This window comes from Leucoraja erinacea, chromosome 15 (assembly GCF_028641065.1).
Source record: "Leucoraja erinacea ecotype New England chromosome 15, Leri_hhj_1, whole genome shotgun sequence".
NCBI classification, from domain to species: Eukaryota; Metazoa; Chordata; class Chondrichthyes; order Rajiformes; family Rajidae; genus Leucoraja; species Leucoraja erinaceus.
The window spans coordinates 39316243-39332534 of NC_073391.1; the positions used below are offsets into that span (position 1 = coordinate 39316243).

At 46.4% G+C, this 16292-nt stretch overlaps 1 protein-coding gene across 1 annotated transcript in view; it reads right to left on the reverse strand.

Moving 5' to 3' along the window:
- Positions 1–772: 772 nt before the first annotated feature.
- LOC129704241 (protein bicaudal C homolog 1-like) overlaps positions 773–16292 on the reverse strand; it is a 221285-nt gene continuing 205765 nt past the window's right edge. Inside the window, exons 16-20 of the mRNA XM_055647242.1 lie at positions 15337–15491; positions 13188–13323; positions 8463–8623; positions 7121–7220; positions 773–1081 (exon numbers count right to left, since the gene is read on the reverse strand). Of these exons, the coding sequence (XP_055503217.1) occupies positions 951–1081; positions 7121–7220; positions 8463–8623; positions 13188–13323; positions 15337–15491 (683 nt within the window). The 3' untranslated portion in view covers positions 773–950. The remainder of the gene's footprint in view (positions 1082–7120; positions 7221–8462; positions 8624–13187; positions 13324–15336; positions 15492–16292) is intronic.

The window sequence follows — 16292 nt, forward strand, 5'->3', positions numbered from 1 at the left end:
TGTTTGGCACGAGTGTGCTGCCAGAGGGGAGTGGAGGCTAGACCACAAAGACCATTTCCAGTTGAGGCAAATGCATGGTGTCCACACTGGAAATACAATGCACTTCAGTGACAGAACTGGCTGCAATAAAAATGTTTAGAAATGTAATGATTTCTTTATGGGTTATAGTTAGAAAAAGCAGCAACCTGAAGTGTAACATGCACGCTTAAGATGGCAGTAAAATGCAATCGGATTTAATTACTGATTGGAAGCACTGTATCCATATTTGAATTTGAGTGGACATAGTTTTCTGTCAACCAGCTATCCAAGATGCATTGGACAATATTTGGCTTCATGACGACTCCAGGACGGTGCCAGTTTCACTAAGCCCCTGCCCCTGCCCCTGCCCATGCCCGCTCCATTTTAAGTAATAAAATGGATCATTCGGAGTTTGAGGACTAGAGGAAAATACACCTTTTTCCATGGGTCCAGAAAGTCAGGACGTGAAGTGCAGAGGCAAGTCTCTCTCCTCACAACTACTTCCATTTCACACCCTGCTCACAATCTATACACACAATGCACTTGGGTTAGTGGTTCGAGTCTAATTCCGTGGTAACATTTCAGTGCATAATTTAAGTTTTTGTTCTCTAATAAATAATATTGAGCACGAAAGCTTATGTTCATGATCATTCTCTAATCTGCGTATAGGTTGGTACCATATTTGGTGAAACAGGAAAGGCAACCAAGGAATATGCATTGATAAACCATTTCTTCCCCCCCCCCCCCCCCCCCCCCCCCCCCATTTGGCACGACGTTTTGCACAAAATCAAGCAGGCTTTGGTCTTCGTAATCCAACTCCTCAAATGTGGAGGGCTCTGTGCAGTGAATGATCTCCACAGGGCTATGGCCACGCACAGTTTGTGCCAGCCCTCTCGGTGGCAGTCACGGGCGACTGAGTTCCAGTTTTGGTGCTACCACCGGCCACTGATGCTGGCAACCTCGGAGTGATACTGTCGTGGCAATCGGCCACTCGCCCCGCCTTCTAGAAACGTTGAGCGGATACTTGGAGGCTCAAAGGGTTTCTGACAACTTTTGCTCAACTCTGCAAGGGAAGCACAGGAAGCACGAAGGTCAGGCTCCATATTAACCACTTGTGTTGTACATGTGATTTACATAGCAGTTGTTACAATGCCACGCTGTTGCTCCCCTCAGCTCTCCATACAGTCATGCTCATGCAGGCCAATGCCGAACAAGATTACCCCTTCTACACTACCCGCATCTGCTCGCATTTGGCCCATACCCCTATAAGCTTTTCCTATCCATGTATCTGCCCGAATGCCTTTTAAATGTTGTTATAGTACCTGAGCTGAGTGGCCAATTTTTCTCTGCAGTTATGGACTTTTATGTTTCGCCAGTTCTTGAGTCTAAATTCTGAATGGGGAGATAAGCAATTCTGACAAAGTGTTTCTGTGCCACATGGAGGAGCTGGTGGATAGGTAGAAAGATGTCCACTGGACACTAAGCTCCCCAAAGGACAACTTCATAGAATTGAATTGAATAAAAGTTATTAGCCAAATAGTACACATACAAGGAATTTGCCTTGGTGCTTCTCTCGCAAGTAACAACACGATACACAGTAGACAATTAAAAACAAAACAATATAATTTAAACATGTGAAGAATTAAATAAAATCCCAGAGTAAAAAGAGGCTACAGACTTTTGGCTGTTGAGTAGAGTTACTGCTCGTGGGAAAAAGCTGTTTTTATATCTGGCTGTGGCGGCTTTGACAGTCCGGAGTCGCCTTCTAGAGGGAAGTGCTTCAAAGCGTTTGTGGCCAGGGTGAGACGGGTCAGAGGTGATCTGACCCACTCGCTTCCTGGCCCTTGCAGTGTTACAGTTCATCAATGGGGTGGAAGGTTGCAGCCAATAACCTTCTCAGCTGATCGAACGGCGCGCTGCAGCCTCCGGATGCCGTGCTTGGTGGCTGAGCCAAACCAGACCATGATGGAGAAGGTGAGGACAGACTCTATGATGGCCGTATAAAACTGGACCATCATTGCCTGTGCCAGATAATGTTTTCTCAGCTCAGCTCAAGTACATCCTCTGTTGGGCCTTTTTGACTGTGGAGTCGATGGTGGCCTCTCATTTAAGATCCTTGGGGATGATGGTTCCAAGGAACTTTAAAGACTCCACAGATGTGACTGTGGTGTTGTTGATGGTGAGTGGGGGTGGGGGTGGGGGAGGGGTAGCTCTCCTAAAGTCTACAATCAATTCCACTGTCTTAAGAGCATTGAGCTCCAGGTTGTTGCGATGGCACTAGGACGCCAGCTGTGTCACTTCCTGTCTGCAGGCAGATTCCTCCCCATCCTGAGTCAGTCCAATCAGGGTTGTGTCGTCCGCAAACTTGGGATGCTTGACAGAGGAGTCTGTGGAGGTGCAGTCATTGGTGTAGAGAGAGTAGAGAAGAGGGGAGAGTACGCAGCTTTGCGGTGCTCCTATGCTGAGGGTTTGCGGGTCCGAGATGTGCTTTCCCAGCTTCACATGCTGTCTGTCAGGACGCTGATGAACCGCTGACAGAAAGGTCTAGGCACAGTCAACTCGGAAAGTTTGGAGTGTAGTAGCTCTGGCACAATGGTGTTGAATTCTTGCTATTGAGGGAGTGCAGCGTAGGTTTACAAGGTTAATTCCCGGGATGGCGGTACTGTCATATGCTGAGGGAATGGAGCAGCTGGGCTTGTACACTCTGGAGTTTAGAAGGATGAGAGGGTATCTCATTGAAACATATAAGATTGTTAAGGGCTTGGACACATTAGAGGCAGGAAATTAGAGGCATGTTCCCGATGTTGGGGGAGTCCAGAACCCTGGGGCCACAGTTTAAGAATAAAGAGTAAGCCATTTAGAACGGAGATGAGGAAACACTTTTTCTCACAGAGAGTGGTGAGTCTGTGGAATTCTCTGCCTCAGAGGGCGGTGGAGGCAAGTTCTCTGGATGCTTTCAAGAGAGAGCTAGATAGGGCTCTTAAAAATAGTGGAGTGAGGGAATATGGGGATAAGGCAGGAACGGGGTACTGATTGGGGATGATCAGCCATGATAACACCGGAGGGCCAAAGGGCCTACTCCTGCACCTATTGTCTAATGTCTATTGCAGAGCTAAAATCCACAAACAAAATCCTTGCATAGGTCCCCTGGTGGTCTAGGTGCTGGAGGATGAAATGCAGGTCTAGGTTGACTGTGCCATCCACTGATCTATTTGCCCGGTATGCAAACTGCAGGGGGTCCAGCAGGGGGTTTGTGATATTTTTCAGGTGGGCCAGCACAAGTCTTTCAAGGGTCTTCATGACTACAGAGGCCAGTGTGACAGGCCTGAAGTCATTAAGACCAGTAATCCTTGTCTTTTTGGGTACGGGAACAATAGTGGAGACTTTGAAGCAGACAGGGACAGTACAGGTTTGCAGGGACCGATTGAAAATGTCTGTGTAGACTGGTGCCAGTTGTTCGGCACAGAGCTCGAGGATAGAGGGGGAAACATTGTCTGGTCCTGGAGATTTCTGGCTTTTCTGTCTCCTGAATAACTTTTCCACCTCCTCAATTGCTATTGTTAGTGATGGAGAAGTGGCCAGACTGATGTTGGGCAGCAAGGAGTGGGTGGGTAGTGGACGAGGGCCCAGTCTTTGCAGACTGGAGTCAGGCTGTGAAGTGGTGATTGGGTGAGGAGTGGGGAGGGAGGGAGGATGTTATGTTTAGAAACATAGAAACATAGAAATTAGGTGCAGGAGTAGGCCATTCGGCCCTTCGAGCCTGCACCGCCATTCAATATGATCATGGCTGATCATCCAACTCAGTATCCCGTACCTGCCTTCTCTCCATACCCCCTGATCCCCTTAGCCACAAGGGCCACATCTAACTCCCTCTTAAATATAGCCAATGAACTGGCCTCAACTACCCTCTGTGGCAGAGAGTTCCAGAGATTCACCACTCTCTGTGTGAAAAAAAGTTCTTCTCATCTCGGTTTTAAAGGATTTTCCCCTTTATCCTTAAGCTGTGACCCCCTTGTCCTGGACTTCCCTAACATCGGGAACAATCTTCCTGCATCTAGCCTGTCCAACCCCTTAAGAATTTTGTAAGTTTCTATAAGATCCCCTCTCAATCTCCTAAATTCTAGTTTCTGTCTATTGAACCTGTAGCAGAACTCAATCAGGTCGTTGGTCAGCTGATGATGGGCCAAGGAGCAGGGGGTTTTCCTCTTGGAGCTGGTGATTTCTTGCAAGCCCTTCCACACTGAAGAAGAGTCATTCGCTGAGAACTTGCTCCTCAACTTCTCAGAGTACCTTTCCCTTTCCTCGGCAGCTCTGATTCCTCTTCTTAGCTTGTACTTGGCCTGCCTGTAGAGGTCTGCACCCCCACTACGATAGACCTCATCTTCAGATATCGGAGCTGTCTGAGTTCTGCTGTAAACCAGGGCTTGTTGTTGTTGAACCTGTCCCGGGTCCAAGTGTGAATGCAACTGTCCTCACAATAGCTGAGCTGACGTATGATGACACAGTGTCTGTGTATTCATCGAGGCTTGTGGTTGCTTCCATGAACACATTCCAATCAGTGGAGTCGAAGCAGGACTGTAGGTTTTCAATGCCCTCGCTTGTCCACTTTTTCATTGTTCTGACCACAGGCTTAGCAGATTTGAGTTTCTGCCTGTAGGTCGGAATAAGGTGAACTAGACAATGATCAGAGAGACCCAGAGCAACCTGGGGAACAGAGCGATCTATGTTCCTAATTGGTGTAGAACAATGATCGAGTGTTACAGGAAGTCTGTATTTTGGAAGGTCTCGGCTGAGGTTAGCTTTGTTAACGTCCTCCAAAAAAATAACCGTGGCGTCCGGGAAGTCACTCGCTACCGTAATTACCTGGTCAGCGAGTTGCGTCTCACGTACGCAGGCTTGGGGGGTGGAGGGGAGGATGTAAACTCCAGCGAGAATAAAAGAGGTAAATTCCCTCAGAGAATAAAAGGGTTTGCAATTTATAAAAATGATTCCAGAGTGGGAGAGAAGTTAGACAGTACCGTGACGTCGCTGTATAGAAGCATATTCCACCGCCTCTTGATTTTCCCGCTGCCTCCGCTTCGCGGTCCGCTCTGTGTGGTTGAAAGCCTGCCAGTTGTAGCGCAATGTCCGGGGTAGACTCACACAGCCGGGTCACGGTGAAGCACAGGGCAGCGGCTCGAGAGAAGTCCTTGTTTGTTTGGCGCAGGAGTTGCAGTTCGTCCACTTTGTCGTTGAGAGAACGTAGATTTGCAAGGAATATACTCGGGAGCGGTGTGCGGAACCCTCGTCGGGCCAGTGCTCCAGAACGCTTCCCCCCCGAGTCCTCCTCTGTCTCAAGACCTTGAACACAGCCACAGCCCCGCTGACGAGTATGTCCAAATAATGCGGCGAGTGAGAGAAAACCGGAACGATGTTTGGAGGCACTGGAGGTGTGATGTTTATGAGTACCTCTCTCATGAACGTGATCTTTGTGGGATTTTCACAGACGACACAAACGAACAGACACAGACAAAACAGCACGGAGCAGTACGCCATGGCAGCCATTGTCGGCGCCACTGCAAACCAGTGCTCTGCCAGATGTCACTGTTTCTGTGTTACTGAGCTATCATGATGGAAGTCTTTATAGACTTTTACTTTCAGATTCAGATTCAGATTCAAATTTATTGTCATTGTGCAGTGTACAGTACATAGACAACAAAATGCATTCGACTTTAGAGATACAGCCTGGAAACAGGTCCTTCGGCCCACCGAGTCCGCGCGGACCAGCGATCACCCCGTACACTAGCACTATCCTACACGACCCAATTAAACCTACAAACCTGTACATCTTTGGAGTTTGGGAGGAAAGGGGTGTCAGGGGTTATGGGGAGAATGGGGTTAAGAGGGGAAGATAGATCAGTCATGATTGAATGGTCGAGGAGACTTGATGGGCCGAATGGCCTAATTTTGCTCCTATCACATAAAACCGAAGCACCCGGAAGACGAGGTCAGATGGAGAATGTACAAACTCTGTACATACTAGTCACAATCAAACCCAGGTCTCTGGTGCAGTAAGGCAGCAACTCTACTGCTGCACCACTGTGTAGTCCAAGACATACAAACAACGTGCTGCAGATTATTATTCTCTCCTGAGTTTTTACTCAGCCAATGGATAATTTATCTTAAGCAGGTGGGCTTGATGGGCCAAATGGCCTAATTCTACTCCAATTCCTTATGACCTTATGAAATGCTGGGCATACTGAATAATCTGGCACCATTTCCCCACAGCCATCAGGCTATTAAACTTGGCTCGGACAAAATTCTGAACATTAATATTATCTGTTTATTTGCACTTTATGAGTTTATTTATTCATGTGTGTATATATTTATATAATGGTATATGGACACACTGATCTGTTCTGTAATCATGCCTACTATGTTCTGTTGCGCTGAAGTAAAGCAAGAATTTCATTGTCCTATCAGGGACACATGACAATAAACTCTCTTGAATCTTGAATCTATCCATTTCTCTCCATGGATGCGGGCTGACCCCCTGAGTTCCTCCAGAAGTCTGTTTATTCCTCAAGGTTCCAGTATCTGTAATATCTTATTTCAATGGCGGGAGGTTGGCACAGCGGTAGAGTTGCGGCCTTACAGCGCCAAAGAGCCTGGTTCAGTCCTGACTACGGGTGCTGTCTGTACAGAGTTTGTACGTTCTCCCCGTGACCTGCGTGGGTTTTATCCGGGATATCCGGTTCCCTCCAAAACGTATAGGTTTGTAGGTTAATTTGCTTGGTATAATTGTAAATTGACCCTCGGGTGTGTAGGATAGTGTTCAAGTGCGGGGATCGCTGGCCAGCCTGGACTCGGTGGGCCGAAGGGCCTGTTTCCGTGGTGTATCTCTAAACTAAACTCAACTTCCTGCAGTACAAAGTTAGCTTTACAGGCCCATCTCTCAAGTTGAAGGAATTCAGCAAATTGGCATACATCTCTAAACTGAACTAAAAATATCTTAGTGCAATATCTCTCATTTCCGGCATCATCTGTTTTTTTTGCATCAAAATTACTGCAGATTTTGGAAGTCTGTATTAAACACACATTACACAAAAGCACAGACACTGACCTGAAATGGCAAGCAGCATTTTCCTTCTGGCACCGAATGTGGTTATCCCGAGTTCCTTCAAGTCCTGGTCAGTCAGAGTGAGGAATGTTTGAATGTCAATCTGTGGAGATATGAGAGGGACAGAGGTGAATGCCATTGAACTGGAGATAGACACAAAAATCTGGAGTAACTCAGCGGGCCAGGCAGCATCTCGGGAGAGAAGGACTAGGTGATGTTTCCTGTCGAGACCCTTCTTCAGACTTCCCATCTTTCATGCACATCTCGTCTGCGCCACTGCTCCCTTCCTATGCCATTTCACTGGATTTCCACAGAAGACGGGGAATGTTGCCGACTGGCCCGCTGCAGACTGCAGGAGTACGTGCTGAGGGACGCACTGAAGCTTGGTGCAGCCAACGCCAAGGCTCAGTGGGGGAGGACCACAGTCTAGAGTCCTTCCGCTGCTGGACATGGGGGGCAGGGTGTGGTGGAGACGCCCCTCAAAATAAGGGAAGGGATTCCCCGCCAGTGGGCCACATGTGTGGCAAGGGTGGGGGACAAATTTGTGAAATTTGAGCAATGTCTGTAGACTGTATTGAACAATTTGTATAGCCTCCGGAAATGTCAGCTGAATTTTTTGCACGGTTCATGTATTGTATATATTTATTACCTGAATAAAGTCTATTTTGAAAAAAGTAATAATTCCTTCTCTCCAGAGATGCTGCCTGTCCCGCTGAGTTACTCCAGCAATGTGTGTCTCTCTTTGTCCATGACAACCAGGTTTTGCAGCTGAGCTGGTTTAAATCTGCCTATGTGTGGTCCATATCCCTCGAAACAAAGTCCAAATGTCTTTTAAACGTTAATATCATACCCGCCTCCAGAAGGTCCTCTGGCAGCTCGATCCATATTCGCAACACCCCCTGCATAAATAAATTGCCCTGCAATCACTTACCAGTAATCATTTCTTCCCTCTCTATGCCCACTAGTTTTGGAATGTTGTAGGAAGCAACTGCAGATGCTGGTTTAAACCGAAGATAGGCAGAAAATGCTTATATCCCGACTATGGGTACTGTCTGTACAGAGTTTGCACTTTCTCCCCGTGGCCACGTGGCTTTTCACCGAGATCTTAATTTTTCTCTCATACTCCAAAGACGTACAGGTTTGTAGGTTAATTGGTTTGGTGTAAGTGTAAAATTGTCCTTAATGTGTGTAGAATAGTGTTAATGTGCAGGGATCGCAGGTCGGTGCGGACTCGGTGGGCCGAAGGGCCTGTTTCCGTGCAGTATCTCTAAACTAAGCTAAAAAGTGACACGTAGAGCACTATTATACCATTGAACAATATTCAGTGAGGAGTGGTTGGACTAACCTCTTGTTGCTGGAAGATATCCGTATATTTGCCTAAACCGAGCTTGCTGAAGAGTTCGGGCAATTCTGAGCCTTTGAAGGAGTTATTCAGGCTGCAGCCATTACTGCCCATCATTGAGGAAATGCAGTCCATGTAGTTAGTGCTGGTCAAATAGTGCTCGGCTGAGGAGACAAAAATTAAAAGTAAGTAAGTAAATAAGTGAGTTTATTGGCCAAGTATTCACATACAAGGAATTTGCCTTGCCTTGATGCTCCGCCCACAAGTAACAACATGACATACAGTGACAGTTATGAATGACTCAGAAAACACTAAACATTAATAATAATAAAACATTAATGATAAAACACCATTGATCAAGCATGTGAACCAACAAAATGCCAGATCAAAGGGAGGATACAGATTTTTGGCTGTTGAGTAGAGCAACTACTCGTGGATAAAAACTGTTTTTATGTCTGGCTGTGGCAGCTTTGACAATCCGGAATCGCCTTCCAGAGGGAAGTGATTCAAAGAGTTTGTGGCCAGGGATGACCTTGCCCACTCGCTTCCTGGCCCTTGCAGTGTACAGTTCATCAATGGAGGGAGGGTAGCAGCCAACAACCTTCTCTGCTGATCGGACGATTCGCTGCAGCCTCCAGGTGTCGTGCTTTGTGGCTGAGGCAAACCAGACCATGATGGAGAAGGTGAGGACAGACTCTACGATGGCCGTCTAGAATTGGACCATCATTGCCTGTGGCAGATTGGGCTTCCTCAGCTCCCACAGGAAGTACATGCTCTGTTGTGCCTTTTTGAAAGCCAAATATTACACCGGAAAGAAGATCATAAACTCACCAGAAGTGAAACTGGTCTCGCTCCTGGTGAATTTGGTCAACGTTTTTTTACCTCCAATCAAATGTTAAATTTTCAAGCATATTTCTGTTATCTCGCAAAAATATCCAGACCAAAAACTAAAAAATATTTAACTTAATGCAGAATAAGACAATGTTAAATTAATGGCTTTCAGCTTGTGAACAACTGGTGCAGATAGATGTGTAGGAAGGAACTGTAGATGCTGGTTTACACCGAAGATAGACACAAATTAAGTAACTCAGAGCAACAGACGGCATCTCTGGAGAAAAAGAAATAGGTGATGTTTTGGGTCGAGACCCTTCTTCAGACTGTGTCAGGGGAGTGGGAAACTGGAGATATGGACGGGTAGAAAGAGCATGTAAGGTGTACGAAGGACAGATCAAAGCAGACAATGACCAAAGAAACGTACAATGGTCCATTGTTGGTTGAGGGGAAGCTGACAACGAGGTAAACAAACAGTAAAATGAAACAGGAGGATAGTGAAACTAGGGTGGGGCAGGGACAGAGAGGGAGGGAGATCTTATACTGTGGCAGCTCACCACCAGTATCCTAAGAGATATGTTTACCTGAAGTCAGTGAATGGACTGCTAACCTTGTCAGTGAATAAAGCCAAGACGGCTTGTCCACATGCACTGTGTTTCTACCAGACTAGGTTTTACTTCTTGCTTGACCATATGACAATGGGCGACATTTCAGAAAATTAATAATGGAAATCCTTTGCTACTTCCACCGGTTACTGCACACCAGGGCAGCAGACAGGGCTACAGTGAATGCTTATTAATACAACATAAACACAATCAATTATTTTTATCAAATAATTGCGTCCAGTATTCAAAAACCATCATTGTAGTTAACATGGATTCAGACATTGACAATGTCAGCTGGAGAATTTTGTTTAGCTTAAATTAGAGATACGGCACGTAAACAGGCCCTTCGGCCCACTGAGTTCGCACTGACCAGCGATCCCCGAACACTAGCACTGTCCTACACACTAGCAACAAATTACAATCTTTACCGAAGCCAATTAATCTACAAACCTGTACATTTTTGGAATGTCGGAGGAAACCAGAGTACCCGGGTGAAACCCAGGTGGTCACAGGGAGAACGTACAAACTCCATACAGACAGCACCCAGAGTCAGGATCGAACCCGGGTCTCTGGCGCTGTATGGCAGCAACTTCGCTGCTTCACCACCGTGCTGCCGGTGGATGTTCACTATGTTACAACTGCGGTTCTCAAGTGGAAAGGTTGAGACCCGGTAATCTGTACAAATAGTCTAGCCACTTCAAGCTGTTGAAAGGACAGATCACAGCAAGAAAAACCTGGTAAAAATGCACTTAATAGGTTCAATGTTGCCAGGAATACGTGGACCTGAGCAAATCCTGCACTCAGATACTGTTCATCAGTGAATGGCACTCTTTCGCAAGGACATAAGGAAAGATTTACCCTGCCTCAAATCAAAATATGTCTGACCGCAAGGCCGCAATAGGTGTGAAAATATTTTGTTTCTCAGCAAGGTCGACAGCAGGCGTGGCCAGATATATTGAATTTTTACACACTTGGGGCTGGAAGTACTGAGACTCAGAAGTACTCTGTATAAAGTTAATGGCGCCAACTGAAATAAATTACGGTGTTCTAATGAACTACCTTTCAATTTTCCAACATTACTACACGGAAATCCAACATTTCAATTTGGCAGAGATTTGGTTTAGTTTAGAGATACAGCATGGAAACAGGTCCTTCGGCTCACCGAGTCCGTGCCGACCAGCGATCCCCGCACACTTACAGTATCCTAAACACACTAGGGACAATTTACCGTTTTTTTAAATCAAAGGCAATTACTCTACAAACCTGTACGACTTTGGACTGTGGGAGGAAACCAGAGTACCCGGGTGAAACCCAAGAGGGAGAACGTACAAACTCCGCACAGACAGCACCCAGAGTCACGATCGAACCCGGGTCTCCGGCGCCGTAAGGCAGCAACTCTACCACTGCGCCACCAAGCCGCACAAATCAGGAAATTAAATCAAGATATTAGAATGCTATTACATTTTCGATACACGCAATGAAGCTAATGTTTCCACCAGTTTTGGAGTTGGCATTTTACCTTTTAGACTGTTTGAAGGCACAGGTTCAGGCAGACAACATGGTGAATCATTCTTTAACACTGTTTGACGGTTTAGATTACAATGCTGGACACAAAATGCTAGAGCAATTCAGCCGATCAGGCAGCATCTCTGGAGAAAAATAACGGGTGACGTTTCAGGTCTGAACCCTTCTTCAAACTTCAGGGTCTGAAGAAGAATTCCGAACTGAAACGTCACCCATCCTTTTTCTCCAGAGAAGCTGCCTGACCCGCTGAGTTGCTCTAGCACTTTGTATCTAACTTCGGTATAAACTGGTTGCCAATTCCTTTCTACACATAGAGTACAATACTGTTGTGCTGCACAGGTAGTTCTGCTATAACACACGTCCATTAACACAAATGATGAAGCGGGGAACACTACTTGCATTGTGTGGGCTGAATTGGATACAATGCAGTTTCAATCAGAAAGAGAGCTACTTATGTTACTTCGGAAAAACGACAAGCAGAAAAAAGCTGTCTTGGATTTAAACAGTATGGGGAAAAAAACTGTTTCCATTTAATCTCCCTACAGTATTCAGGCACCGTCCCTTAAGAACGTAATTTGTTGGTTTCAACACATTGAAATTGACAAACAATGACTTCTGTTGACACATGTGCAATAGACACCTTCAGCCTAGATTTGACAGAATGGTGGAACAGTCTCAAGAATTAGGGTGGACCGCTTTTCCTCAACCATTCCTGTGTTCTGCTGATTGTGGAGCTAGGTTACAGGACATCTTGTATAGAAGCTAAAGTGTTGGAGCAACTCACCAAGGCATACATAGGTGACATTTCGGGTCGGAACCCGTCTTCAGACTGATTGTAGTAGGTTGAAAGGGGGTGGGGGGGGGGGGGGGGGGGGGGGGGGGGCGGACAAAGCCTGGCAACTGATAGGTGGATACAGAGAAGGGGGATTTGTTTTGCAGTTGAGTGGACAAAGGTACGAGATGAAAAGGGGACAAAAGGGAGAGAAAAAGATGTCCAGCATCTTCTTGTTGCCCAACTGCAGGTATGGTCAGGGGAAGAACATTAAACTGGGAGAAAAACATGAAAATTAAAGGAAAATGTGTTGTGTAATGGGGAGAAGACAGGAGAATGGGATTGAGTGGGAAAGATAGGTCAGCCAAGACTCAGTGGGCCAAATGGCCTCATTCTGCAGCTCTGACATGACAATTTGCAGTAGTTCTAACATCATAATTCGGCCATGATCAGATCCTGCTTTGTTTCCATCCTTAGTTTAGTTTGGTTTAGTTTAGAGATACAGCGCAGAAACAGGCCCTTCGGCCCACCAAGTCTGCACCGACCAGCGATCCCCGCACACTAACATTTTCCTAAACACACTAGGGACAATTTTACATTTATACCAAGCCAATTAACCTACAAACCTGTACGTCTTTGGAGTGTGGGAGGAAACCGAAGATCTCAGAGAAAACCCACGGGGAGAATGTACAAACGCCGTACAGACAGCACCCGCAGTCGGGATCGAACCTGAGTCTCAGGCGCTGTAAGTCAGCAACTCTACCGCTGCGCCACTGTTGCCGCCTTTGTTAATTAATCCACATCTTCTGACCACATCAGCCTGAACAACACATTTTAATGGCAGATGCGAAACCGTCTACACATTGGCAAGGCAATGAAACGGAACGAAACCATGAATCTAAAGAAGCTGTGAGAAGTACACGTATCGATATCTCCTCGATATTGTAGCACATTCTAAAGAGGTGAGCCCTCCGTCACAATACCTGAAATGCTTACATGGGTTATGTTTTTGCTTGGGGCTGTTGAGCGACGATGGAAATTCACCATTCCGATCCCTCCAGTTATCAGACTCGCTGCCACCTCCGATGCACTCCCGGCTGTTTGACCGCGACAGTGACGCTGGGGACGATGACTGCGAAGAGAGATTACAGTTCAATGCCGCTGACACTTCTCTTAGTTGCGCTCGAAAACCTGGGTGAATTTCTCAAAATCGCGACAGAATCCTGCCGAAACCACACCAGGCTTGGGAAAGATATCAGTTCAGTATGTTGTCACATGCACCGAGGCACAATGAAAACTTTTGTTGCGACGTCAACCAGTCAGCGGAAAGACAATACGTAATTACGAGCCATTTCGAGCCATAGAAACATTGAAATTAGGTGGGTAAGAAGTCTACCGCCATTCAATAGATCGAACTCAGTAGACCTGCCTTCTCTCCATACCCCCTGAACTTAGCCACAAACATAGAGAAATCCCTCTTGGAGCAGGCCCTCAAGCCCTTTGAGAGCCAGCATCGCCTCTGCGTGAAAAAATGATCATCTCGGTTTTAAAATTTCCCCTTTAGCAACACCCCCCTTCATGGACTTCCCTAACATCGGGAACAATCTTCCCATCTATCCCTTGATTCCGTTAGCCCCAAGAGCTAAATCAAACTCTAACTCTCTCTTGACAGATGTTGGAACCGTCTTGCACTCCCTCTGTGGCAAATAGAGATTTGTAGACCAAAACTGGGCAAAAGCAGATGTGGTCTTGGGTAAAGAGACTAGAGATCGAAGCAAGATAGGATAGAGATAGAGAGGTGGGGGGCCATTCAGCCCTTCGAGATCGCCAGAGAGCAACACCCCCCTTCAGAGATCCCTTGATTCCGTTAGCCCCAAGCGAAGCTCTTTGACAGAGAAGAGAGGAGAAAAGTGAGAGTGGAAAGAGAGGGATAGAGAGAGAGGGGGAAGAGAGAGAGAGGGCGAAGCTTAGAGAGAGGGAGAGTGAGAGAGAGAGGGAGAGAGAGAGACAGAGAGAGAGAGAGAGGGGGGGAGAGGGGGAGAGAGGGAAAGGGGGAGAGGAGGAGAGGGAGAGGGAGAGGGAGAGGGAGAATGGAAATACAAATAAGCAACAGCTAGCAGCGGCATGAAATAAATCAGGTTGAGACAGATTTACTGTCCTGCAAAGCATGAGAATGGTTCGGGATGGCAGAACATTGGCGAAGCAACATTTTTTCTGACTGCGTGATCAGCATTTGAGACAGAAACCAGTGTCGAGGGTTATAATGGAGGATGAGAAGCTGCACAGGCTGCAGCTCTGTATCCCTTCACCAAATTACACTTTAATCACTGTGTGATCGAATACATCGAGCTGCTGAGAGTAAGTGCAGAATGTAACCATCCACATTGCAGTGCCAAGAACAAGATTGATGTAAACGTCCAGGTCTAAAGTGGTTTGATTTTGGCCAAATGACATTCCAGGTAATGGACATTTTTTGTGCATTTCAAGAAAATGAAAAAAAAAAATTCTCTCCAGTTGTTTTCTCAGGCACCGTCTCATGCGTGCGGTCCAGAGTTCAGTCTTGGGGTGAGCAAATTGTGGCTGAATCAGCTTTCCACCAAACACCATTAGTGCGTCGTGTTTCAAAGTCTAATGTGGTGCATTTGCTGGAAGACGATCGCGATTCCAGACCAGAAACTTAAAAAAAGGAATCTGCTAACGGCAATAGATGAGAGTAATTAATGCCACATGGTTCAGCTTCTCCCTGAAACAGAGTAGTCATCATTCTTTCTTTCTTGGATATTGCCATTGTTTACACAGCTAGGAGCTTACTGCATGGGTTTAAAAGCAAAGAGCTTCAGCACTTCCACATTGAGCCAAACCTTACAGCCAAATCAAATATGAAATCTGATATAGATAATCAATCCTTTCAAAGTAAAAATATCATTATTTTTGGACTGTGGTCAGGTATGTTATTACCTGACATTGGTTAAAACTGAGCTGAAGGAATTCCATGTACAATGCAGCGCCCCAACTTGCTGCCACTTTTTCTGGCTGCAAAAGTATCTCCCAAGCATAACCATCACTTAGCGGTGGCTGAAGAGATTCCGCTTAGAGCACGTACTATTTGAACAAAAAATGCAGAGCAGTCGCAAATTTTCACTACCTCGTACGTAGTTGCCATGGATGGTTTGTAGGGCACGTGATTGGCGTGTCTTAGTTCCTTGATTGTTTCTGCAGGCATTGATTTGGAGAACCCGAGGCCGCTCCACGTATTTGTCGGGGTCCTTACTTCAGTTACAACAGGCTTCTTCAGCATAGCTGTCAAAAAAGATGGCATCGTCAGCAAGGAGACGTTCCAGTTCATGGAGTCTTACAGCGAGGAAACAGGCCCTTCGGCCCAACTTGCCCACACCGACCGGCCAACATGTCCCACCTGCATGAGTCCCACCTGCCTACGTTTGGCCCATATCCCTCTAAACCCATCCTATCCATGTACCTGTCTAAATGTTCCTTAAGCATTGCGATCATACCTGCCTCAACTACCTCCTCTGACAGCTCATTCCGTACACCCACATCCTTTGTGTGAAAAGGTTACCCCTCAGGTTCCTATTAAATCTTCCCCCTCACGTTAAACCTATGTCCTCTGGTTCTTGATTCTCCTACTCTGGGCAAGAGACTGTGCGTTTACCAGATCTATCCCTCTCATGATTTTGTACGCCTCTATAAGATCACCCCTCATCCTCCTGCACTCCAAGGAATAGAGTCCTAGCCTGCTCAACCTCTCCCTGTAGCCCAGGTCCTCAAATCCTGGCAACATCCTCATAAATAATTCATCCAAGATCATTTCATTTTGGCAATTTAATATTGACAATGCAAATGCAGCTCATCTACTTTGAGAGTCAAAGCTAAGTTGTTTTTAAGCAGTTTTTCTGCACAAGGTATGGTCAGAGTCCTACATCCCATAACACTCGCACCGCAAGGCCTCCAATAGCTTAGCAGGAATTGCTTGTCTCACCACCACCATTGCAAGATAGGAAATACACAGTGTACAGTGGCACAGCGGTAGAGTTGCTGCTTTACAGCGCCAGAGGCCCAGGTTCGATCCTGACTGCGGGTGCC